The following is a 25,845-nucleotide window of genomic DNA, read 5'->3' as shown; positions in this document are numbered from 1 at the left end:
AAGAAAATTGGAAGGAAGCTTCATTTGTCTTGCTGTGGATGGCAAAGGCTCCTGGAATTGGGAGACCAGAAATTGAATCTGTTTTCCTTGGATCAACAGGCAAAGAAGCAGAAGCTAAACCTGAAATTTAACTGAGAACATCTTCAAAGGATGTTGATTGGTACCTGCTTACTAGAAACACTCAGATTCAGTTAGAAGATGGTTAATGTTATACTGAGTTTAGGCCTTCAATATTGTCAAAGTTTAACTTAGGCTCAATATAGGTTCAATATCAGATATAATTAAATACACAGAGAACATGCCACTATAAAAGAATCCTTTTACAAAGATTTCAGTAATTACACATCAAATATTAGAATAATTACCTAAAAATGAGAAATAGCACTCTAGGCTCATCTGTTATTTCAAATGGCAGGATTGCTTTCTTAAAGTTGCCTAATACTTTGTTATATAATTATATTGGCTTGTGTAAGTTTTGTATATATTTTAATAAGCAAAGTAGGCCAAAGAAAGAAAGAATCTACATGTTGTAACTTAAGTGTGGAATTTTAAAAATAAATGTATAAAAAAAAAAGCATAAAGACAGAAAGATGGGGAACAGAGGAAACAGGAAGACATAGTCAAAAGTTAAAATTATGTAGTTATTTTAGATAGATCGTTTAGTGGTCCATTGCACAACAGGAGGATTATATTTAATTAAACTGTGGTGTATATTGAAAATTTGATAAGAAATACTGATCCTTACAAGGACAAAAAATATTACTGGGTAAAATGATGAATGTACTAATTTTTCCACATATGTATATATGTATCGATACCTATATATGTACATATTTATGCCAACAAGTATATGTATGTATTAAACTAATAATGTAAATGTAATTTGTTAAACAATGTAATATAACAAATGTTTAAAAACTTGAATAAAAATTTAACTGATCAAGAAGGGTGTCCAAAATGATTAGTCATAGTGTGAAAAGAATAAGAACTTTCTGCAATAAGAATATATTTGAAATTTAAATAAATCAATTAATATGCTAATAAAGATATTTTGTGCCAAAGATAGACATCAAGAAATTATGCAGTTTGAAGGACAGAATAATAAGGAAATTGAAACTATAAAAGATATGGAAGGTAAAATTAGAAGTCCTAATTTATATCGATACGGATTCTCGGTGATATAAAAGAGAGAATGGAGGACACTGTTTAAACAGATGAGCGATTTTTCTAAAATTAATAAAAGTCTCCAGTTCAGAAACAGCAGCATAATTAGTATCAAGCAGGAACTATGCGTCATACTATAATAACAAAAACCCAAAAGAGAGCAAATCTTACATCAGCCTAAAAGAAAAATCAACTATAAACAAATAATAATCAAATAGGATTTCATATAGTACCACTAGAAAGTGGTGACAATCGAGGAATATATGTAAAATATTTGGAGAAAAAAACTTAACCAAAAATTATGTACTTGCCCACACTTACTAGCAAGAATAACACAAAGCAACTTTCGTATTACAAAGAAATAGAATGAGCTAATTACAAAATGGGAAGGAAAGTAGGAAGAGCTGAGAGAGCCCGAGAGGAAGGAGAAGAAGCTGATTCTGTCATGTGACTTCTCCTTTGGTTTTTGATAGACTCAGCAGAAGCATGGTAGCTCAAGCAAATTGTTGAAGCTAAGAAACGTGTTGTGGTGTTTCCTGTTTGCCAGCTTCATGTGCAAGCTGTAGTCTTTCAGATAGCAGGACTCTTGCTCAGTGTCCAACCCTGACTGGGTTCTGGAGGGTACAGAGAAGATTCTACACACAAATTATAGTTTTGGTCTGTTCTGATATCTGGACTATTTTGAGAACTAATCAAGTTGATCTTCATTTCACCTAATAATGAACCTTTGGTAGCTACTCATACTCATAGCAAAAATAAAAAGAAGAGGAGGAAGAAAAGAAGAGGAGGAGGAGGAAAAAGAAGAATTAATAGCAATCAGCAACATTTCACAAAAGTGAAAAACCATAGTCCCTTAGCTAAAGATTAAAACAGAACATATAAAGTAAGGAGGAAAAGTGAGGGTGAGAGGTTATTTGTTAAGTTGGAGCATTCTAATGTTTTCCAGATTCACTGGAATTTATAAAGTCACAGCTGGGAAAGGATATAATTCAGAACAGATTTGGAAGCCTTGAACCGTTCCTTCACTATGGACTGATCTTTGGGCTCAGTTGAGCTGCAAAGGAAGCCTCAGTGTTTACAGTCAGGCCAAGTGTTAGAAGAGTTTTCCCCAGTATTGACTTTACAAAAGGAGAGGGCATATGCATGTATGCCTCTGCATGTGTAAATTTTCTGTTTATTTATTGCTTTTTTATCTCTAAGTTCAAGGACAATTCCTGAAAAATATAGGACAAGTCTTTACGTATCTACAAGAAAAAGGAGGAGAAACTGATTTCTAGAGTCAGGACACTATGATGTTCAGTGTCCATTTTTCAACAGGAAAAAAATCACAAAGCATCTAACAAAACTGGAAATTATATACAGCATGCTGCTGACCAAAATAAATTGATAGAAACAATCTCTGAAGAAACTAAAACATGACGCTTACTAGAAAAAGATTTTGACTTAATTATATTGAATGTGCTCAAAGATCTAAAGCAAAGGATGGTCAAAGAATTGAAGCAAGAAACTGATGCAGCAACGCCACTAAAATATCACTAAAAAGAGGTATTATAAAAAGAATAGAAATTCTAGAGCTGTGGTAGAGTTCAATAGATGTGATGAAGTAGAAGACAGTCCATAATCATGGAGAAAAGGCCATTCCAATTATTCAGTCAGAAGTACAGAAAGAAAAAAGAAAATGAGAAGAACCTAAAACACATATGTGGGATACTGTCAGATGGCCTAACATAGTTATCACAGGAGTTCCAGAAAAAGAAACAAATGTCAGAAAAGAATAAAAAGAAATCTGACATCTCAACAAATTTCCATCAGGATAAACTCAGTGATCTATACCTAAACAGATTTATTACCATCAGGTTGGAGAAAGGTAACCACGAAGAGAATCTAAGAATTTGTCAGTTCAGAAGTGAAATCTCACACATTTTACAGGGTTGAGTGAATGAAAAGCTGACTTCTAATGAAAGACAGTAGGTTATGGGTTGGGAGGTTTAAATGTTTGAGAAAGTAAAGAAAACAATATCAAGTAAGAGTTCTACACAGACATTCCTCATTTAAAGCTACCTTTTTCCCCCCTTTGGCCAGAGCACCAGGAATTTATTAAACATCCCCCCCTCCCCACTATCACCCCACTCCAGCTCCCCACCCCTCCTAAAGCTACCTTTTTAATGACTGTTCAGAATTAAGACAGAGATCCATTGTTTGTACTTAGGACCCACCACTTGAACTTCAGAACTGTCTTTTTGTTGTTGTACAGTTGTGCACATCTTGTATATAGAGCCCCAATGTCTTTTATTTGTTCAGTCCACTGTGCTTATACCGGATTGTAAATTCTGCTGATTGACCTGTAGAGTACTGTAGTTTTATATTGTTATACATCACAGTACTGCATGTAAACAGGATGCAAATAAAAGCAAAACCATCAAGTTGGAGTTTCCTTTGACAGCTACTTTGTCCTGACTATTGTAAGGTACACGTCATAACAGCTCCTCATTCTGCGACCCATTAATTTAACAGCATAGTTGTTGCAACAGGACTGAGCTGTTAAATGGCAAATGTGTGTATTGGAAAATCTGTGCTTCAAGAGTGGAGAAGAAATTAAGATATCTCTTAGAAAGCTAAAGCTAAGGAAGCACAGAAATAAACATTCTCAACTATATAGTATTTTTTGAAATTTATACGTATAATTACACATATTTATGGGGCACAGTGTCATAATCCTATACATGTCTAAAAATTCATCTTTTTGTTATGAAGCATTTTCCCTTTTTTATTACTTTATTTGCCATTGAATACATTGTTGAGAACTATAGGTGCTTTGATTTGCTGCAAAATATTTAAATTTATTTTTCTTATGAAAACACATTTAGGTACTGATAATCCTTTATCCCCTCTCCTTCCTCCCTTTCCTACCTCCCTTTCTTAGAGTGGCTGTTTTTCTGGTTTCTACTTTTATCAAATTAAATCTTTTAGCTTCTACATATGAATGGAAAGGTATAGTATTTGTCTGTATGTGCCTGCCTGTATCACTTGCATAATTTTTTCCAGCTTCAGTTGGAGCTCTACGAATAGCCAGATTTTATTTGTTATAGGACTGAATGATATTCCATTACAGAGACAGAAAAAATTTTAGTTGGGAACATATCCCACACCTCTTTTATTCTTTCATGTATGAGGAGACATCTTCATAGATCCAGCCTGGGTACTGTGAATACTGATACACTCAGAAATACAACAGCAGCTATCACTTTTATGTATGGATTTCCTTTTCCATGGTTATAGAGTCAGTAGTAGGAAAGACAGATCACATGATGGTGCTGTTTGTTTAGATTCTGAGGAGTCTATAACATTTTCCATAATGACTGCACTAATTTACGCTCCCCAGCACACTATGAGAATTCCTATTTACTCATACTTGTTGGCATTTGCTATTGTTGCCTTTTACTTTTGTCATCAAATTGTAGTGCCATGATGTTAATTGCAATTTTTATGTTAATAATGTTGAGCATTTTTTCATATTGGTCATTTATATATTTCGTTTTGAGCAATATTTATTCATATCATACATACATTTTAATGAATTATTCATTTGTGAGACTTTTAAATGTCTCAAATTATCAGGATATTAACCACTTGTCAGATTAAAAGCTTGCAAATATTTTCTCCAATATTGCAAGCTGTCTCTTTCACATTTTAATGATTTCTTTGGCTGCGTAGAAGCATTTTAGTCTAATATGATTCATTGCCAACTTTTCATTTTGTTACCTAAGATTTAGGATGTTAGCCAAGATATCCCCATTGTTATACCAATGTCCTGAAGGATTTTCTTGTGTTTTTCTAATAGTTTTATAATTCCAGGTCTGACATTTAGGCCTTTGATTAATTTCAAGCTGATTTTTATACAAAGTGAGAGATAAGTTCTCAGTTCGCTCTTCTGCATATGGATATTCAGTTTCCACAGCATAATTTATTGAAGAGAACATGCTTTATCTAGTGTGTGCTTCATTGCTTTTGTTAAAGATTATTTGTTGTAGACATATGGATTTATTTCTGGGTTCGCTCTTCTATTCTCTTTTTACGGCACCTTTTATACTAGTGTTATCCTCTTGTGGATTCTGTATCTTTGAAGTGACTTTTGAGGTAATATGATAAGTAAAATTTTGTTAATTTTCAATTTTTTTAACAAAAGTGCCAAGGTGACATATAATTAAGAAGGAATAGTATCTTAAACATATGGTGTTGAAAAATTAGCTGAATGAAAATGAATAAAGTTGAAACTTTACTTGCATCACATATCTTAGACTCAGAATGGATTAACCACTTACCAGTCCAAATATTTAAAAACAGGTTGATGAAAAGTGCACATTTTTCTTTGATTTTTGTAACACAAGAGGTTAAACTATAAATTTCTTAGTAAAAAACATAAGAGAAAGTATATGTGCTACTTAATTTGGCAGTATTTTATTTATTCAATGAGTCCAAATTCACAGGCCACTGAACAAAAAAAATTAAATAATGGGGATTCCATTAAATTAAAACTTTGCAATATCAAAGGACATCATGAAAAGACTAAGAAGTTTGTCCACAGTATTTAAGAAATTATTTGAAAACCATGAATCTCATAAGGAACTAATATCCAGACTGTGTAAAGAACTCCTTCAATTAACAGTAATAGCAAAAATAAAAGACACTAATTGAAAAAGAGGATATGACTCAGTGTTAGAGCATTTGTTTAGTATGTATGAGGCCATAGTTTCATCCCTAGCACCACAAGAAAAAAATTTAACGTGGGCCACAGACTTCAATAAACAGTTCTCTAACAAATATATACAAATCCTCCTACATATAAACACATTCACCATCTCTCAAGTTATTAGATAAATTCAAATAAAAGACATAATAAGATACTTTTTTTGCACCCATTAAAATGTCAGTATTAAACAATCAGAAGAAAATAAATGGTGGTAAAATCACGCACAAATTACAAACCTCATATATTCCTGTTGAAAATTTAAAATATTAGAATAAGGTGGGCCTGGTGGTGCACACTTGTAATCCCAGCACTGAAGAGGCTGAAGCAGGAGAACTGTCATGAGTTTGAGGCCAGCCTGGGGTGCCAAATGAGTTCAAAGCCACCCTGAACTACATTGGAGATTTTGTCTCAAAAAAAGCAAAAAATCAAAAATGAAATATTAGAATATTTTCAGGATTTTTTAATTTCTTGAAAAATCAAGCATTACATTAACATGATACCAAATATACTCTTAGATTTATCAAAAATATCAGAAAAAACATTGAACATATCAATATTACTCACACTATCCAAATGATTAGAAGAATCTAGATATTCTGCAATAGATTAATTATTATAGAAACTATGGTATGCTTACACCATGGTATATTATTTAGTCATAAAAAAGAATAAAGTTCTGGTTCATGTTCCAATACAGATGCACTTTGAAGACCTCATGGAAAGTAAAATCAACCACATTGAAAAGATAAACACTGCATGATTCCAATTATATAAGTCATCAAAAATAAAAAAAAAACTTTATAGAGGCAAAATGTAAGGTAGACATTACCAGATACTAAAGGAGGAAGAAATGAGAAGTTAGTGCCTAAGTGTCAAAAGGTTTCTGTTTGGTGAGTTGAAAAACTTGATACTGGTGATATTTACCCAAACTGAAGTATAATTGATTCCACAAAACTTTTGTATTTCTAAGTGGTTAAAATTTCAAACTTTCAGAAAGATAAATATAAATAGAGGTAAAGGGCATTGATACAAGTGTGAAATATTGAATGTGATTTTAATATACACGATTAAAATTGTGGTTGGATCTGTGACATTCTCATGATTTGAGGAATTCTTCCCTTGCAACACAGTAATGGAATGCATTCCTATTAAAATAGATAGGTTTAGCAGGTAGGTAATACCAACAGCAAAGAGAGCTAACATCACACCACTAGAAAAGAGAATAAAGAAATCTTCATAAGAGCCACAGGAGTTTTCAATTCATTGATTTTCAATCCACTGAATACATAAACACACACACAGAGACAGAAGAGAGAATACATAAACACACACCCACAGACACCAGAGAGAAAGAGAGACAGAGAGAGAGATTCAGAGAGAGAGAGAGAGACACAGAGAGAGAGCCCCTGCCTTGCAAACACAAGGTCTTCAGTTCAATTCTAAGTACAAAATAAACAAACAAAAAACCTCTCAAAATTCCCAAACTCCCAACTCTCAACAACTCTCCAAAACAGATGCACAAGGTCATTAGTGAAGAGGTGATCAAATATCAAAATGATAAATTATATGAAAGGATCAAAGAAGAAACACAGAAACTCAACAAACTCAAAAATAATATAACTGAACAGACAAAGCCAGTGTGGTGCATTGACAACCGTTGGTCAATTTGTAACAACTTTAACAGAGTGTACACGGTGTTAGATGTGAATGGCCCACCTGAGGACTGTAGCCAACATAAAAGGGAGAACTAGAGAGTAAGTGTTATTTCTCCACAGTATTGTTGGTTCTACTGTTGCAATTGGTTCTCATGACAAGCATTGGAGCTGGTCAGGCTTGGCTGTTCCCATCATCAGAGGAACTGGGCACTTTGGCACTGAAGACGTCTGTGGTATATTTGGGGGAGCCTATTCTTTCTTTCTTTTTTTTTTTTTTTTTTTTTTTTTTTTTTTTTTTTTTTTATCATGGCTTCTTGGATCCAGTGCAAAACCATCAGTCTACTGGCATAGATCCTTCATCTTGCAGGCAGGCATAGACATTCTAGCTTCTACCACTGACCTTTGGGCCTTCCCAGTACAGATGCATGAAACACTTGCATAAGATATTGTTGTGGGCTCTAGGCCCCCAGTTTGGCATATGGAGAACATTCTTATGGGCTCCAGACCTTCAGCTGGACTCAAACAGGACATTTCCATAGAATCCAGGCCTCAGCTCGATTCTTTGGGTCTTTAGTGTGTGGACAGATTTCCTGCATTCTTTCTTTTGTATTTGATTCTTTGAGTGACCATTATAAAATACTATTATAAATGATGTGTCTTGTATTGTGTTGTTCTCCTTGTAAACCCTGAATACAGTAACAGATAAAGTACTTAGTAAAGAAATTGATTAGTGAGTGAAAGATACAAATAAACAATTAGCAAAGCTAACCAATTTATTTGCATGACATTTTAGCAAAGAATTGGTACCTAATAAAAGGTACCAAACAGAAATACAGGAGGCAAAGTATTCTGTCAAAACTATGCACAACATAAGTGGCCAAACTGAGAAAGTAAGTATCAGAACCAAAAGATACAACTGAAGTATGCGATCTTATTCTCAAAGAAACCTTAAAAATATCAAGATTGATGAACAGCTGCTCAATCATACAAAGACTAACAGATTAAGACAATATAAATAACCTAGTAATGAACCTCAAATGTCTAGAAAAAAAGAATAATTTAATCTAATGCTCATAAGTAGAAGTAAATTACAGATACCAGAGGGAACTTTAATAAAATTTTGAATAAAGAAACAATATAAAGACTCAATGAATCAAAGGTAAAGGGATTTTTATATTAGCTATTCTGGCTGGCCCAGAAAGACAATAAATAAATTAAGCAAACCTTTAGTGAAGCTTACCAAAAGGAGAGACCTACATCAAAGCAATCAGAAATTAAAAAAGGCAAAATCACAACAGACTCTGCCAAAATCCAAAAGATCATTAGTAACAACTTTGAAAACTTGTGCTTCAATATATTGAGGAACTAGGCTAAATGAACAAGACATACAGGAATCACCAGAACTGAACCATAAGATAAAAAATCCCTGAAGAGTCCAATAATAGGCAAAGAAATTGAGACAGCAATAGAGTCTGCCTACTAAGAAAAGCACAAGAGCCTATGGATTCACCAAAGGATTCCTCAAGAACGTCAGTGATCTAACAACAATACTCTTCAAAGTTTTTAAAGAAGTCAAAAGGGAAAGAATACTGCCAAAGCGATTCCTGAAATCCAGCAATACCTTCATTCTAAAACTGGACAAGAAGTCAACTACAGAAGAGAACTGCAGATCAATCTCTTCATGAACATTAGACCAATAATCCTCAAGAAAACTGGGTAACAGTGCAACAATCATTAAAAAGTCATAGTTTATGACCAAGTAGGCTATGCCTTTGGAATGCAAGGATAGTGTAACAGAGAATGTCATAGCACATCACATGAACTGAAGCAAGGACAAAAATCTTAAAAGTTACAGTCAAAGTGAACAAATGTAAATTTATGAAATTTAAAAGCTTCTTTACAACTAAGGAAACAATCAATACTGTGAAGAGATGAACTACAGAATGGAAAAATACCAAAATACACAAAGAATTCAAAAATAGTAGACCTTTAAAAGTAAAGGGCCCAATAAAAAATGAAAAATTGAAATGAATAGACACTTCTCATAAGTATAAATGATCAGTAAATGCTTTAAAAAATATTTTTGACATCTATGGTTATGAGGAAAATCAAAATGAAAAGAACACTGAGACTCCATTTCACTCCAGAGAGCATGGCTACCACCAAGAATTCAAACAATAACAAATCCTAAAGTAGCCTACATATATTGATTCCATTTATTTTCAGCTTTAGAATTGATTAATTTAAAAAAAACAATTGATTGAAGATCTGTACTATCCCTTAACGTTCCTATATTATAGGTCTTAATTATGAAATTGGTATAGTATTCACAGGTCTTGCCTTCAGTGAAGGAGAGGGAATATCATACAGGCCATGTGTACCAGGAGATTGGAATTGAACAGATTGTGTTTACAAGATCCTTTAAAATTTGTGTAAGTTAATTCTCAAAAAAGCAAAATATTGAAGAAAATATATTTACAACTATGAGTAATGCAAGACTGAGCCCCATAAAAAGATTAAGTAGTAAGGTCTTCTTTGATGCAATAATTTATTTCATTTCATGAAATGGTCTATATTAAGGGAAATTAAAAAGTTACAAAACCAATGAAGCTACTGTAACACGCATTTTAGCTTCTGTGCAGTAAGGCAGATCCTGGGAAACAAACAAAAAAAAAGTTTAGGACAAATAACTACAACTATTCACCTCATTGTGTCTTAAAAACATTATTCTTTTTAATGAGCACCACAGTGGAAATATATTGAGTCATTGATGTAAAACTTTTTGCAAGCAGTAGCTAGCATACAAATGTTAGCAACTGAAGAGAAAATTTGTAAAAGTGAAATAATCACGTCTCAGAAAAAGAAACATAAATGACAAGTTAATAAGTTTTAAAAAAAACTGTACAGCTCAATTAGAAATGAAAAATGAAACATTCAATTTTTAAATTCAAGAGCGGTTGAAATAAAAATCTCATGTATATAATTATGAACATTTAAAACAGCATGGTGGCTCACGCCTTTAATCCCAGCACTCGGGAGGCTGAGGCAGGAGGAGTTCAAGACCAGCCTGGGCTACAAAGTGAGCTTAAGGCCAGCCTGAATTACATAGTGAGACCCTGTCTCAAAAAAACAACAAAAAAATTATGAATATTTAAATTGTAAAGCAATTTTGAACAATCAAATCTATGTCATACAATGTTTTATTTTATTAAATGAAAACTATATTACATAGAGTTATATTTAATAATGTGAACCATAAGATATATTACTGCTTACAATCACGTGCTTTATAATGGCAAAATGGAAGTGACTTAAATCTCTATAGAAAGACAATTAATTGAAAGTATTTACAATTAACAGCCATAAAGGAGCACTTTTGAAAAGTTATGATAATGCAAACTTCACAATTTGACATTTTTCAATTAGATTTGTATTTGACCAAAGCAAATAGTTAATGCCAACATAAAAATATTTTAAAGGTAAGAAATAAGTGTAATCTACAATTATCTTTGTTTGAGGGCTCAAAAAAATCCAGGATATAAAGTCTCTCATAATTTTTAATAAATGTACAGATATTTATTACTACTGGTATTTACTATGGCTAAAGAGACTTTATTCTTTATTCTCTGTAAATGTTGATAATCTAAAGTCTTTTTCTTATCATATGACAAATAATAAATTATTAAAAATTTTTCTTTGCTCAAGGCATGATTGTATATTGGAAAGTATGTAATTTCTTTCTGTACTGATTCTAAATTACCATGTTTTAATAATATTTTAAATAGTTAATTGAATAATTGCAATTTAACTAAATTCAGATTTTTGCATAAGTACATAAATAATGTATAAGCACATAAACATTTTTCAGTAAAATATAATCCTTTATTATATATCCTGTCATAATGTCTCTCCAAGTGTGTATTCACAGTTTTGCCAACATATTTTAATATATTTTAAGGATTCTATTACCAAAAATATACAAAAACAAACCAAATACCATCATATCTAGTGATCTAGATTCAATTTGGTTCTAACTTTAACTTTTACTACTTAATGGAAATAGCACACAATTTTTACATGCTAGCTTTATAAAAAATATATGCAAATGTGTGGAAAACGACTCCCCACCTACATGTACTTTTTATAATGTCTTTTTAAAGTAGATTTGCATTAATCATGCTTCAAATAAGAATATTCTATAAACAGAAGCATGCCATTTCATTGAAAATTTAACATGAAAGGTTCAATGCAGAAATTAAAACCCTCTAATGATATAATATTTGAAATTTAGAAATATGACGTCATGCTGATATGAAATTCATGTTATATATATATATATATATTCTTATGTGCATTTATAATATTTTTCTATTACTGCTTTATTTTTTGTGTTTCTTACATAGTATGATATATTCAAGGTATTTATTTTGGTTTATTACTAGGTCATCCAGATAAATTTTGAAGAATTTGATCTTGAGATTGGCTATGATACTCTGACAATTGGTGATGGGGGCGAAGTTGGAGATCCCAGGACAGTGCTCCAAGAGTAAGTACTCAATGTCTCATTTTATCTGAGCCCATCTGGTATTTATTACGCTTTATTCTCAATTTTTTACGTTGATTTTTCCAACTACCATAAACAGAAAAAGCATAGTAGCTTAGTTATTATCACTGACTAACACAAAATCACTTTATGAGGTTATTTTCAGTGAAGTTTGAGACACTTTATTTTGTTAACCCTCGGCTTCTGTAACCAAATACACTAAACCTGGAAGTTGTAAGTAACAGGCATTTAATCCTTCTTCTCAGGTCTGAGAGTCTGAGAAATCTATGACTAATGTGCACCTTTCCTCCATGTTGGGAGAGGATTACACTTATGTAACTTAATATTTCTCAAAATACATTGTTTTTCATCATTAATGGATCATAACTACTTAGCACTCTTTAAAATGCAGATTTTTGTGTGTGTGTGTGTTTTTTTTTTTTTTTTTAATCGGTACCAGGAATCAAACTCAGGACTACCTACTTGCAAGGCAGGCACTTATGCCACTGAGCTAAATCCCCAGCCACAAAATGCAGATTTTTACACTTAGACTGATTAAATCAGAATATCTAGAATTTAAGCCAAATAATGTGCATTTTATTATATGCACCAGAGAACCTTTATGCACACCAAGATGTTATAATTACTGTTAGAAAAAATTTTCTGTTAGAAAATGTTTTTCTTCTCACCATAAGCAATTCAAAGGGATAATCCTATTATCATGTATATAATTTTTGTCACGGATATGGAAGGATTATCTCTGTATGTTGATGTTCATATATAACTAGTACAGAAGCTGATTTTCTGTCTTTTTTCGCTCTCCTTTTCTTTCTGTGTGTGTTTGTGTGCATGTGTGTGCACATGTGTGTGTGTCTTTTTTAATTTTTAAGATTTCCTTAATTATTGTTAGTTTAGATTCCAATTAAAAGTCAAAGATAAGCTAATGGTTATACACAGTATATTATACTGTGTATATTACCTTCTAGTTCTTAGCTTCCAAGAAAAAACAAGAAGTAAACACAAAATCCTCTTTTCACTTGTCCTCAGATATCCTTGACGTCCTCTTTAAATCCTTCCCTCCCTCTAATTATGGCTGTCATTCACCAGTACAGAGGGTTGTCTGTTTCTGGCTATGGCATTTCCATTTTGTGATGAGGTGAGGGAGAAGAGATCCAGTACTTTGCCTACTCTATATGGTCAGATAGGTTGCTGCATTTTTTGATGACTTTAATCATTCTCTTTCCAATAATCATCAGCATCTTATCAACATCTTGAGCTTTTTTTTTACTAAATTGGGATGATTTGGCAATAAATAATTTATAATTCCTCCCATACTTCCTTAACTTTACATCATATAGCTTAGATTTCATTATACTGAGTAGGAGTGTACTGGGAATTGGCAGCTGTGGAAGGTAATCTGATCATTTGAAATGTGTTTTGCTGTGTTTTGCTTTGGTCTGTCAAGTACAGGATTTTAGAGAACTGAAAATGATATAAAATTGGAATATGTGATTGCTTTAGACTGATGGGTGATGGTATGCCTGGATATTCAGGGGGCAAAAATTACTTGAACCACCTTCTGCACTCTTTAGAGAGGGGATAGTATTTTCATAGCTACTAGTTCCTATGACTTTGCACTTGATCGTCTAGGGCCATTTGCAATTTCCATGTGGGTCTACCATAGTTTAAGCATGTGGCACCTAGTATAGCACAAAACTTAGTTAGCTTAATCTTTTTTGTTTTTTTTTTTATTTAAGTCCATTGGTACAATTTTGGTATGCATAATGACCACATTTGTTATAGGGAATTTGTATCTATATCTTCATACATATTTTATTCCATTTCAAGTTTTGAAGTCAACAGTGACTTCTGATATATTATTTTGTATTCTTTTTGCAAGACAAATCTTTGTACTAATAAGATAAAAAAACTTATTTTTGAAAATAATATCAAGTACCTATGTCTGTACACTATCATATTTTTGCAATAAATAGCACATGTTCAGTGAAGAATTAAAAATTATAGCTTCATTCCACAAATAACACCTTTGAGATACGTCATGCTGTAGATCCAAATTGGTCCCTTACTGAGAGTAAGAAAGAGCTGGGAGGGAAAAAAAGGAAGAAAAACCTATTATATTTAAATAATAAAAAGACTGTGAGTAAAACCAGCACTCTCATATTCAGAGGATTGTATTTAGATACAAACCTTTTTATGAAAACATAAATATAATGTTTTTGTGAAATTCAAAACATGCAAGGCAATTATCTTAGCAATATACCTTTAAATAGTGAGAGGAACAGCTGCATATATTTAAATATGACCATTAATTATCTAAAAAGTAAGCACTTTCTTCCTGGAAAGAATTTCTTTGAAAACATGAAGCAATCTTTTACTTGCTTCTATCATATATGCTTATGGAAATCTGGACTCATTCTCCCTTGAGCTTGATTGCTCCCCAAAATTGACTAAATTTTGCATTAATGGCTTCGTACCAATTAATGATGATCCTCCTGTTTCCATTTACATTAAGATGTAAGTGAGGTGAATTGTAAGTCTTGTCCTGAGCTAATGAGATCAAGTAGCAGAGGAAACCAAAAGCATGGGATAACCAAGTGCACCTCATTTTTTAAAGAAAGTAAAGCCAAGCTTAACTAGCCAGAGTCAGACCAGTATGATAATAGAAAGTACCCTTCTATCCCAAGTGAAGATAAAGCATACCTTATGAAGATAGCTTTTTCTTCTGCTGATGTTATAGGAATGAAATAAAGTGGCGTTATATTTTCCCTATTTTCACTTTATTGTTATCATAGTGTCATTAGTTTATGCACCCCTGTACTTCATCTCTCTCTCTCTCTCTCTCTCTGTCTGTCTGTCTGTCTGTCTCTCTCTCTCTCTCTCTCTCTCTCTCTCTCTCTCTCTCCCTCCCTGTCTCTCTTTCTCTGTCTCTGTCTCTGTCTCTCTCTCTCTTTCTCGCTGTGGAGTTGTATTTATTATGAAAAGTTTGTTTTATTATGCATTCCTCTACAACCAGGGAATATGTTTCTCTTGTTCTCAGAACTTTGCTGAATTTCACCATCAGAAGCAGTTACCCTCCTCTGAAAGCACTGTATAACTTTCTTTTCCTCGAGTAAGGATGACCTTCCCAAGTGCCCACTGTTCAAATTGAAGCTGGTTGACTACACTTTTTAAGCACTTTGAATTAGATGAAAAATTCTTTTGAACTTTGTGATAACTTATTGAATTTGTGTCCAACAAATAAGCTGTTCTAAATTTGAGTGGACCTGAAGTACATTTCTTAATAAGCTAAAAGTTTTCAACTATAGGGGCTGGGGATTTAGCTCAGCGGCATAAGCATCTGCCTTGCAAGCAGGCGGTCGTGAGTTCGATCCCTGGTACCGATAAAATTGAAAAAGACAAAAAAAAAAAAGTTTTCAACTATAGGCAAACCTATGGTACTGCATGGCCCCAAGCAAGAATTCAAATTAAAACTGACCTTGTTGAATGTAAAAACTATTAAAATGATATGTTGAGATAAAAATCAGTCAAATACTGTATGTCTTGCCCTCCTACCTCAACAAACCATTGTTGCACTAACCTTGTTAGCTGGGATAAAGTGACACTGGCCAGTCAAGCCTTCAGTCTGAAGCTAGCTGTGCTCACTGCTGGCCTCAGCATGACCTCCAAAGGCACAAGGACTCCTCGGCCCCACACAGTTGCAACACCTGCACCCACATCCAAAAGTCACACAGTGGGCCTGAGGTGCACACATGTTCTGAAAAGAGGTCTATGTATGTGAGGAGAGCAGAGAATTCCAAAATCTCAGGTGTCTGTGTGTTCCACAACAGCACTTCTTGAAGAAACAGATATATAAATTTGTATTTTGTTCCAATCTCTTTTGAAGTGATACTTTTCTACTGAAAGAAAAATAAATCCCTAGAAAAATGCCATAAAATATAAAGATGGTATCATTTGGTTTTCTATTATGAATTTCACCACATATCAAATTATATTCTCATATTGCATACAGTTGTGAAAGGCTTCCTTTCAGTTTCTGTGCTATGACATCATGGTCTGCAAACCACTCTATGGTCTGCTGTGTGCCTGGGGAAACAGATCTTGGCCCAGGAAGACAGGTGCCTGGCAAGAACAGGCTAGACTAAGGTTGACCTAGAGCCCTCTGTGGACAGGACAGGAATCAGAGAAGAGGCCCATCCGGCTCTGGCCTGAGAAGAGCATTATAAATACAGTGGACACATTTTTAGGACCATTTAAAACCCCAATTGATGGAAACTTATTTTACATAATGTTTGTTTGATTTTGTATTATGGCAAAAACTAGTCTCCATTTTATTTAGTAACCTATTTATTCATCTCCGGACATTTTGTGTATTTTAATTTGACTAATTAAACTGAAATGTAATTCAGGATACCAAAATCATTTTTTAAACAATAAATGCATTTAACCTGGGTTTCTGATAATGTGCCTAGAGCCCCAGTAACTTGGAGGCCAAGGCAGGGGATTAATTGAACACAGGAGTTGAAGGCCAACCTCGATGATACAGCAAGACTCTGTATCTTAAAAATAAAGTTAAGAATAACAAAACATACTCAACTTGGAAAGTATCTACAACAGAAGATATCTCCTAATATCTGAAATACTTTATCAAGAAATAACTTCAGCCTGCGTGTAATTTTATAAATTCTAATTAATAAAGGATTTGCTTCACTCTGACATATTTAACTAGGTGAAACATTCCATCCTTTTCTCCTTAAATCAAAGGATTGAATTTGATATCAATAGTATTTTTGTATTTCACTTTCTTTTAATATGTCGATTCTAAAAATTAAAGTATTCATTTATGTGTATAAAAAGTAGTCTATAACATTATTATATGCCTCCCATCCAAACATGCATTGCCAAGTTCTCAATATTGGTTTACAATTGAAAATTCCTAAAACGATGGAAATTTAATTTCACAATTTATGTATTTCTTATTACTTCTGCTATGTGTTTTGCAATATCTGTGTCTCAATTATATTCATTTTCACACTCCTCTTTTCCTCCCTTCTGCTCTCCTCTCCTTTCCTCCACCTCCTTCCTCACTCCCTCCATTTTTCTGCAAATGACTCAAGCTTACTTTCTTGGTGGCAGTGTAGTATTCCATTGTGTATACATACCACATCTCAGTTACTTCTCTTGTTGCTGGGACAAAATTCCTGGCACACAAAATGAAAGAAGGAAAAATTTATTTACCTCACTACAGAGAAATCAGCTGACTCCAAGGCAGGGTGATGTGGCACAGGGACAACCGTTCAAGGCAGCAGCTAGCAAAAGCAGCCAGAGCAAAAAGGGGGAAGAGCAAGCCTCTTTTCCTCCCTTATATTGTGCAGAGGCTCCCACTATACCCCCCATACCTCACCCCTCTTCCCCACCAGGGCCAGTGTAGCACTAACAATATCTCTTGCACAGGATTAGGATTTTTACAAAGTAGGAACCCTGGATCCCTTCTGAGTCTCTTTGTTAGACTTCTAAACTTCTCAAGTGTATCAACCATAACATCACATTTTCTTTGTACATTCATCTGTTGATGAACATATAGGCCATCTCCAAGATTTAGTTCTGAGTTGGGCTGCTATAAATATCGGTATACACTTTCTCTTTCATATAACAGAAGAATTAAGAATGTGTTCTACTAAGCATGTAATCATCCTTCCATTTTTTCCTTTCTCTGCATGTTTTATTATTGGATTCATGCTAATGCCTAGAGATTAATAAAGTGAAAACACACAAAACACAAAAGCTTTCTATTCTTAGAACAGCTGTAGAAACTGTGTGGGCATGCATTGATGTTCACTGACATTTTATTTCAGCAAATATCTTGAAGCAGGGGCAGGTGGAATGTTGTTTTAGTTATTCCAAAATTTTTCTATATGATTGCTTTTGGAACATGGTACAGTGCAAAATTTCATTCTCAGACACATGTTAGTAAAGACTAACAGAAATATTCCCTGATAGTTCCATTTTTAATACATTTTTATGTTTAATACATTTTTAATACATTTACACATATTTCTGTTAATGTAAATTTATTTATTTAGTTAATATCTGTCATATTAGCTTCCTGAAAAGAATAGCTTTGACAAGCTTTGCGTAAGACCTTCTCTTTATTTTAAACTACACAAAACTTTTCTGTTTTAAAATTTAGGCTCCATTTATCATGCTAATATACATGATACTTGCCTTGAATAAAATTTCTACCATCAAGGGAATTTATCTCCCCATCTTTGTTTGTTGCTATCCCAGCTATCAAAAGTGCCATGAGCTAATGAAAGAAGAATATAGACTAGAGTTAATGATAAGATGATAAATTTAGGGATTAGTGACTATAGTTATCATCTTGCTGTTCATAAAATATTTAATGCAAACCTTGATTAAAACTTTTGGCTGATACTATAAATTGTAGTAGAGGAGACAAAATATTCTTCCCCAATGTACACTCACTAAGAAATGTCAGGAAAAAGCAACCTTTGCAAAGACTAACTGTGGTGGTTTGAAAATTGATAGTACCTAAACACCAGATGTGCTGAATCAGCATGAAACTGAGTGTTGATATCCCACCTGAGGACTGTTGCCAGCATAAAAAGGAGACCTGGAAAGGATGAGTATCATTGTGGGTTCTCCTATATGTTGTTGTTTGGAGCTGTTGGTTCTCCTGGAGAAGCTTTCCTATTATGAACTCAGCTGTTATCATCAGAGGAGCTCTGGACCTTGTCCCTGAGAATGCTGCAGTTTACTTTGGGGGAGCTTTGGTTCTTTCTTTAAGTATCACCTCCTGGCTTCAGAGGGGGGGATGTGTGCTGTGCAATCTCCAGAAGAAGTTTGTCACACTGCCTTCCTAATATGTTTTCAACTGTTATCATCGGAGGCTGTGACTGACTGACGATGGCTGTGGTACTTTTCAGAGAGTCCTGGTTCTGATTCTGAGTATCACTCTTGGCTCCTCAGCCTTGGCAAAATCCTCAGCCTTACTGGCTGAGGATCCTTCAACCCACTAGCACAGACTTTCCAGCTTCCATGGTTGACCTTTGGCCTTCCCAGCACAGATGCATGAAACAGACGGACAGGCTTGAGTCATTGTTGTGGGCTCTAGGCTTACAGCTGGATTCATTGGAGGCATTGTCATGGGCTGTAGGTCCTCAGCTGAACTCATGCAGGATACTTCCATGAGATCCAGGCCCTCCACTAGATCTCCTAGGTCTTTAGTGTGTGGACAGATTTCCTGTACTTTCTTTGCATTTGACTCCTTAGGTGACCATTATAAATAGTACTATAAATTACATGTCCTGTATGTAATTGTTTTCCTTGCAACCCATAATTTTGACACTAACCCAGACATGTCATGAGCCCTAGAGCTTTGTAGATCTAAAGGATTTTGATACTTACTCAGTCCACATCGAGGAAAAAATAAAATTGAAAGCATCAGTTATCATGAGGACAAGACTTCTCATAGAGTCATCCTAATGACCTGCAATTGTTATAAATATATTCTCTTAGACCTAGGATTACTTCAGGCTGAAACATGAAAATACTTTCTCTTAAATTTGATTACTTACAAGCTGTTAAATATAGGAGTGGTTAGTTATTCTCTGAGAATTACTCAACTTGACTATTGCTTTGTCTTTCTATTTTGAAAACACTGATGTTTTCATTGAAAAAAGCAATTTACTTCAGGTTTGCTTTATATATGTTGTTTATTTTACATGCACTGAATTAAGCAAGAACGATTAAAACACTTTAGTTTTTTTTCTATCATTAATACTTGTGTTGTGATATCCAATTTAAAATGGTTATGAAAGAATAAGTTAGGGCCAAATATTCAAAAAGTATCTCAAAGTCAATAAGCTGGACTTTCATCTCAAAGTAGTAATATTACAAACAAGGCCTTTAAAGATTTGAGTACATACAATGAATTATCTATGAGTGAATAAAATAATGCATATATTGAAATTATGCACACCAAATTCAGTTTTCAAAAAGCAAATCTCCATTACAAATAATCATCTGTAAAGGTCACAAGAATTATGATAAAAACTTGCATGCACATTATGCCTTTGAATTAATCAATAAATAAAACATTCTGAGGCCAATGTCAATGAATAAAATTAGTCAATATTATTTATTCCCAGCTAAATATTCTGACATTTGTATAAGATTATCATTCTACCATACTTTAAAATTTTGATGCTAATACTATATTAATCTTATAATCATCGATTCTTTCAAATGGTACTCAACAATGATGTTTAGGGTTCTTACTATTGTTGAAATATTTTCCAATAAATACCATCCTTAGTGAAGTTTACACACTTAGTGAATTTTGCAAAATATCTTATACATCACTTTTGATGGCATGTTATTAGAAGAGGAAATATTACATGTATTTCCATGAAAGGCTGAAGTTACATGTGTGAAGAAAAATCAGGAAAGTAGCCTTATAAAAAATTTAAAAGATCCTATATTTTATTTCAGATTCTATATCAGTTTTTGAGGAAATTTTGAATGCATTTATTTAGGGGTTCTACTCTTTTATTCAAGTGTGCAAAGCCTAGTTAGGAAGATCAGAATTCATTAAGAATACAAAGCGAGATTCCTTAGCCCGGAAGTGTTCACACGCCACAATATTTTTCATCTGGAATAGAAAGTTCCAAAAAATATGTTAATATACCTTAAAACTATTTGAAACTTGAATTCAGTATGTTAGGAGAATGATTAAGGTCTTCAATGTGACCCTCAATTCCCTTTATGTCTTATCAGGAGCTAAACACAGAATTTACCACAGTAGGAGGATCATACATTTGAATCTAAATCAAGGCCTTTGCAAGGAAGATAGGAGGAATCAGCCCCGGAAGTCACACGCAACTGCAGGGTTTTAAATGAGATAACCAGTAGAGACAAAATAGATTTAAAAATAAAGTTGTCTGCAAGGGCAGTGAATCCTTTCCACAAATGTACAGGAGAATGAAACAGGTTTTTTTTTTTTTTTTTTTTTTTTTTGAGGCGGGGGGAGGTTGTTTTGTTTTGTTTGAGTAAGGATTCAACCAGAGGGTCATAAACATCTTCAACAATCTGGTGAGGAAATTAAAAAGGAAAAAGAATCTTATCCTGTTATATAACCAGGCAAAAACCCCTTACGTACATGTTTGGTGTCTTTACCAAAAGGAAAGGTAATATTTTTCTATTTCTTGAGAGGCAGAAAGTCATGTCATGGAGCCTTGTGTCTACATTTGGACTCCCACAGGAAGAAAGAGACAGGAGACCCTACCTGGATGTCCACATTTCAAAGAGATGGCTCCAGTCCAGGAAAGGCATTCTTAGGATGCACAATGGGCAAGAGTCTCATTTCATATTTGGAACAACTTACATACAACTGAAAGAAAAAGAAAGCTTATAACAGAATTGGTGCAGGTTCTCTATATGTATTTAGATAAAGGAAAAATACAAAGTATGTATTTTTTTTTTTTTAGATTTTATGTTCCCCAGCACTATCAATAAATAGAATAAGTAGAACCATGATCAATAAAAGAGTAACTTACCAAGGCAGTAAGTTAGCCTGCTCGTATTAGTTCTACTTTAGGAATTGCTTAAATGGTATTCTTTAGGTTTCAGGCTGTTAAAGTCATTCAGAAGTAAATGGAATACAAGATGATAGAAAAAAAAGCAATGATTAAATGTTTCCAGAAAACAGCTTCCAGGATCCTTTTTACGTAGGTTGCTGGCCTGTTTAGTATAGTTGAACTGGTGCACGTTTTTAGGAGCTCTCACCCCACTTCAGCCTGCGCTTAACTTTGCCTTCCCGTGCCCCTGAGCTTTAGTTACTTTTCCTCATAAAGTTGCAGAAACTCTCCACTATAGTTTGTAAGGCCACTACCTAAAACTCAGCAAATTCCAGTCCTTCATTCAAAATTCACAAAGTTTAATGAAAAGAAGTTTCAAATGATAGTGTGTAACGTATGAGACAAGATAAAAATACATTAAATGTTTAAGTTTTTTTAACAAATTTATTGCCTTAAGACTCCTTGCCATTAATCCTCCTCGAAATACTTGTTCTTCTTTGCACATACTTGTCCCATCTTTCTTGTTGTTTACTGGAGCAGCTGTGGAAGTCCCCTCTAATGACCATCTTTTTGAGTTGGGGGCAAATATTTTATGACTTGCCACCAAGTGTGACCCAATAAAAAATCATTCACAAAAACATTATGGTGTGCCACACCCATTTTATGTAATGGTTCTGGAATCATCTGGATTTTGCCCATATTTAAAATGATCACGAAAGGTAAAGGAATTGAACTGATTCAGGGCATCAAAACAGCTGTGCAGCATAACTAAAGACACTAACTAAAGAGGATTTCCAGAACTGCTCTTGAACGTGGCAAAAATGATAAGTTAATTGTTTGAAGCAAGTAGGAAAATTTTGAGGGTGATTAAAGGCAATATGAAATTCAATGTAATAAATATGTTTTAAATAAACCTTCACTGCGCTTCATCCACACCTTGCCCAGATCAATGGACAATGTACATACATCTGTGTGTTTTATAATTTTAATTTTTTGACAGAAAGATAATTAATATAGTTTCATAATACCATATAGTATCTTGGTATCTTGGCATGTGTGATGCCTTAATAAGCACAGTAACACGATATCTTGACAATAATCCTCAATAGCTTATATAATAATCATAAATAATTTGTATTTTACTAGGTTTCATTGGGGTAAATTTGCATTAACAAATACTCTAGGCTTTGTGGATATAGTCCTAGCCACAGGGTAGTGCAGATTTTGATGCCATTTTTGTAGGTTTGGTGGCTGAATAGTAAGTAAGGTATCTTGTGGCCATGGTTACTTCAAGGATGGAGTCATCTGTGCTGCCATACCCAGCTAGAATTGTAACAGATCCAAGAGACAGGCATTAACCATAGTCTTAGATTTTTTTTCTAATAATGAAACAAAACGTTATGTTTTCTCTCCTGATGGAGTTTTCCATCCATATTTGTGACCTGACCAATAAAGTAGGCAAGCGTTCAATAGCTTTTCTTTTAGAAGCCTGTCTTTTTAGCTTGGAATTAGAATCTCTGTTAATATGGACATTGACTACAGTGAATCAGTTTTCCTCTTCTTTCTATTCTTGATAGATTTTTCTTCTAATGGCCTTATTTATTCATTTGCTTTCTTCCTTTGTATGAACCTTGACTTCATTTCATATATGTGACTACAATGTTATTAATGATAAAGTATGAACTAATTTCCCTTCTATAAAGTTATACACTAATGAATGGGAGATTACTAATGCAAAAGTTCATTTATGCTACATAAAAAAACCATGCAGCAACTCACTTTAAATAAAGCTATTTACAATAAATAAGATATAAGTTATCTCTCAATTAGGTGATGGATATTAAGACTCACACTTTCAACATCTGCCATATGAAAGGATAAATAATACTATTTGTGAGTTCATTTGTTTCTCATATAGTATTGGAATATCTTTCATAATATTTCAAACAAAGTTCTGCTAAATTTTAAGGGATAAATTGAGATAAATTCTTGGTGCTAAAATACTTGAAAATTCATATAGATTATCTTTTCTTTTTAGTTCAAAAGAAATGTAGGTCTCTGATGGTCTAAAACATAGTAATTTTGCCTCAGGGATATGAAAGAGCTAACCTAGTTAAACATATAAAATGATATTTTTAAAATGATAGAACTTGATCATTAAATTATGTAATTTGTCTCTTACATCAACACAGACCTGTAAGTTTTTCTGACAGTATTTTTTTTTTCTTGGCACAGAGAATACTGAGAGACACATCTGCCTCATAATTTGCACGCAGAGAGTTTGTTAATAACCCATCTTTTCCTTCTGTGTCCATCTCTTTGTAGGCTGACTGGCAGCTTTGTACCAGACTTGATAGTGAGCATGAGTAGCCAAATGTGGCTGCACCTTCAAACAGATGAAAGTGTTGGATCTGTTGGCTTCAAGGTTAACTACAAAGGTAATGACAACTTGCTACCGTGAGCAATGTTATCTTAATGCCACCAGAGAATACTTTTAAATTCAAGTTTAATTGCATCTACCAAGCTGAAAACGTTTTCTAAAGCACAAGTGAGAATATATTATAACAAAAATCATTTCACATTTTTACTAAAGATGATGATCCTACTTATTTTATATAAAATGAGGTTTTTTTTTTTTTCATTTAAAATGTGTCTATTTTGTATCCCTCATCTCTTCCCTGTCCGTTATGCTGTCCTTGTACTTCTTCGGCTCTGCATAGCTAGTCTTTCACAGAAAAGATTATTCTATTTCATGTTCCCTAAATAGTGTGCCTGGGAAAAGTCTGCAAAGTGTTAAATACTTAAATATAACGGTGATGGAATTAAATCACCAAATATTATGCAGTACTGATTTTTACCTAATACGTCAGTGGTGTTTTCAGATCAAATACATATGATTAACTCTTGTAAATCATAGACCACAAAATTATAAAATCCCTACTACTCATACCACTGTGTCAAGGTACAGATTAATGATTAATTACACGCAAAAAGAAAACTTTTATTCTAGTTCTACTTTTATTCTAGCTTAATTTTATGAGATGGATTATTAAAGGGTGCATATCTTGGACACATATTGAACCTTGATTAAAGTGAGTATATACACACAATGTTCCTATTAGAAATGCAAATTTGCAACTTCATAACTGTTAATAAATTCAATTAAAACTTTTGCTTTAAGAAAAGAAAATGCAAAACAGGCCATCATAATGTATGTGGCCTGAATTTATTATTACCATTGTGCTAAAATTCTTTATTCTCTATCTTATCAATTAAACAATGCTGTGAAAAACTCTCCCTTGCATATTAATAATTTTTAATCTGAGTTTCCTTTTTCAACCACTGCTATGCCTTTGTGTCCGGACACATTGAAATGAATGCATGATGTTGTCAGGGAGACCAGGCACATTTGTTCTGTATTTTTTTAAACTGGCGACTAAATTTGGTACAATATTAATTTGGATAGTTCAGAAAATCTGTGTAATTTTCAGTTTGAAAAAAGATTAGCCTGATCGTAGTTTGAAATATATTCTTCTTGTGTTTAAAATCCATATCTACCCCCAGTAAGTAACATAAAGTTACAACAGTTCAGGAAATATTAGTTTACATTTAAACTATTGATTAATTTTATTTTTCCTTTTTATTTTGCCCAGCATAAGGACTAAGTGAATCTGGCATCATTACATTCTTTTTTTTTTCATTTTATATATAGTACCTGTCATAAAACCTGTAGTCATTTAAATCTCATAATCGTTAATTGTTGGAGATGCTACTTCAACAAAAACATACAATTATTAAAGCTCATGATCAGGGTGTAATAGTAGGGGAATTGTGTTGATATTTACATAGCTCTCTGTTCTGCTGTAGTTCAAGAATAGAGAGCACACTGAAAAGTAGAACAATTTACCATTTTTATTGTCTTTCCACTTAGTTTTGATCTATAGTAATTTAAAACTTCCAAGAATCCACAGTGCACTATGTATTAAGTGAATTATCGAATATAGAAAGAACATACCCATTCTCTCTCTCTCTCCCTTTCTCTCTCTCTCTCTCTCTCTCTCTCTCTCTCTCTCTCTCTCTCTCTCTCTCTCTCCCTCTCTCTCTCTCTCTCTCAGT

The 25,845-nt window shown here is 33.5% G+C and overlaps 1 protein-coding gene across 8 annotated transcripts in view; it reads left to right on the top strand.

The window, feature by feature from the left end:
• Positions 1-25,845, top strand: part of Csmd3 (CUB and Sushi multiple domains 3) — a 1,082,130-nt gene that overhangs the window by 547,344 nt on the left and 508,941 nt on the right. For all 8 annotated transcript variants that reach the window (XM_063257640.1, XM_063257641.1, XM_063257642.1 and 5 more), the window contains 2 exons: positions 12,012-12,115; positions 24,055-24,167. In XM_063257640.1, the coding sequence (XP_063113710.1) occupies positions 12,012-12,115; positions 24,055-24,167 (217 nt within the window). The remainder of the gene's footprint in view (positions 1-12,011; positions 12,116-24,054; positions 24,168-25,845) is intronic.

Source organism: Cavia porcellus, unplaced genomic scaffold (assembly GCF_034190915.1).
Source record: "Cavia porcellus strain 051 isolate PalLab524CR breed Dunkin Hartley unplaced genomic scaffold, mCavPor4.1 scaffold_10, whole genome shotgun sequence".
NCBI lineage: Eukaryota > Metazoa > Chordata > Mammalia > Rodentia > Caviidae > Cavia > Cavia porcellus.
Note: the sequence above shows the minus strand (reverse complement) of the source record. Positions and strands in the feature narration are given on the sequence as shown.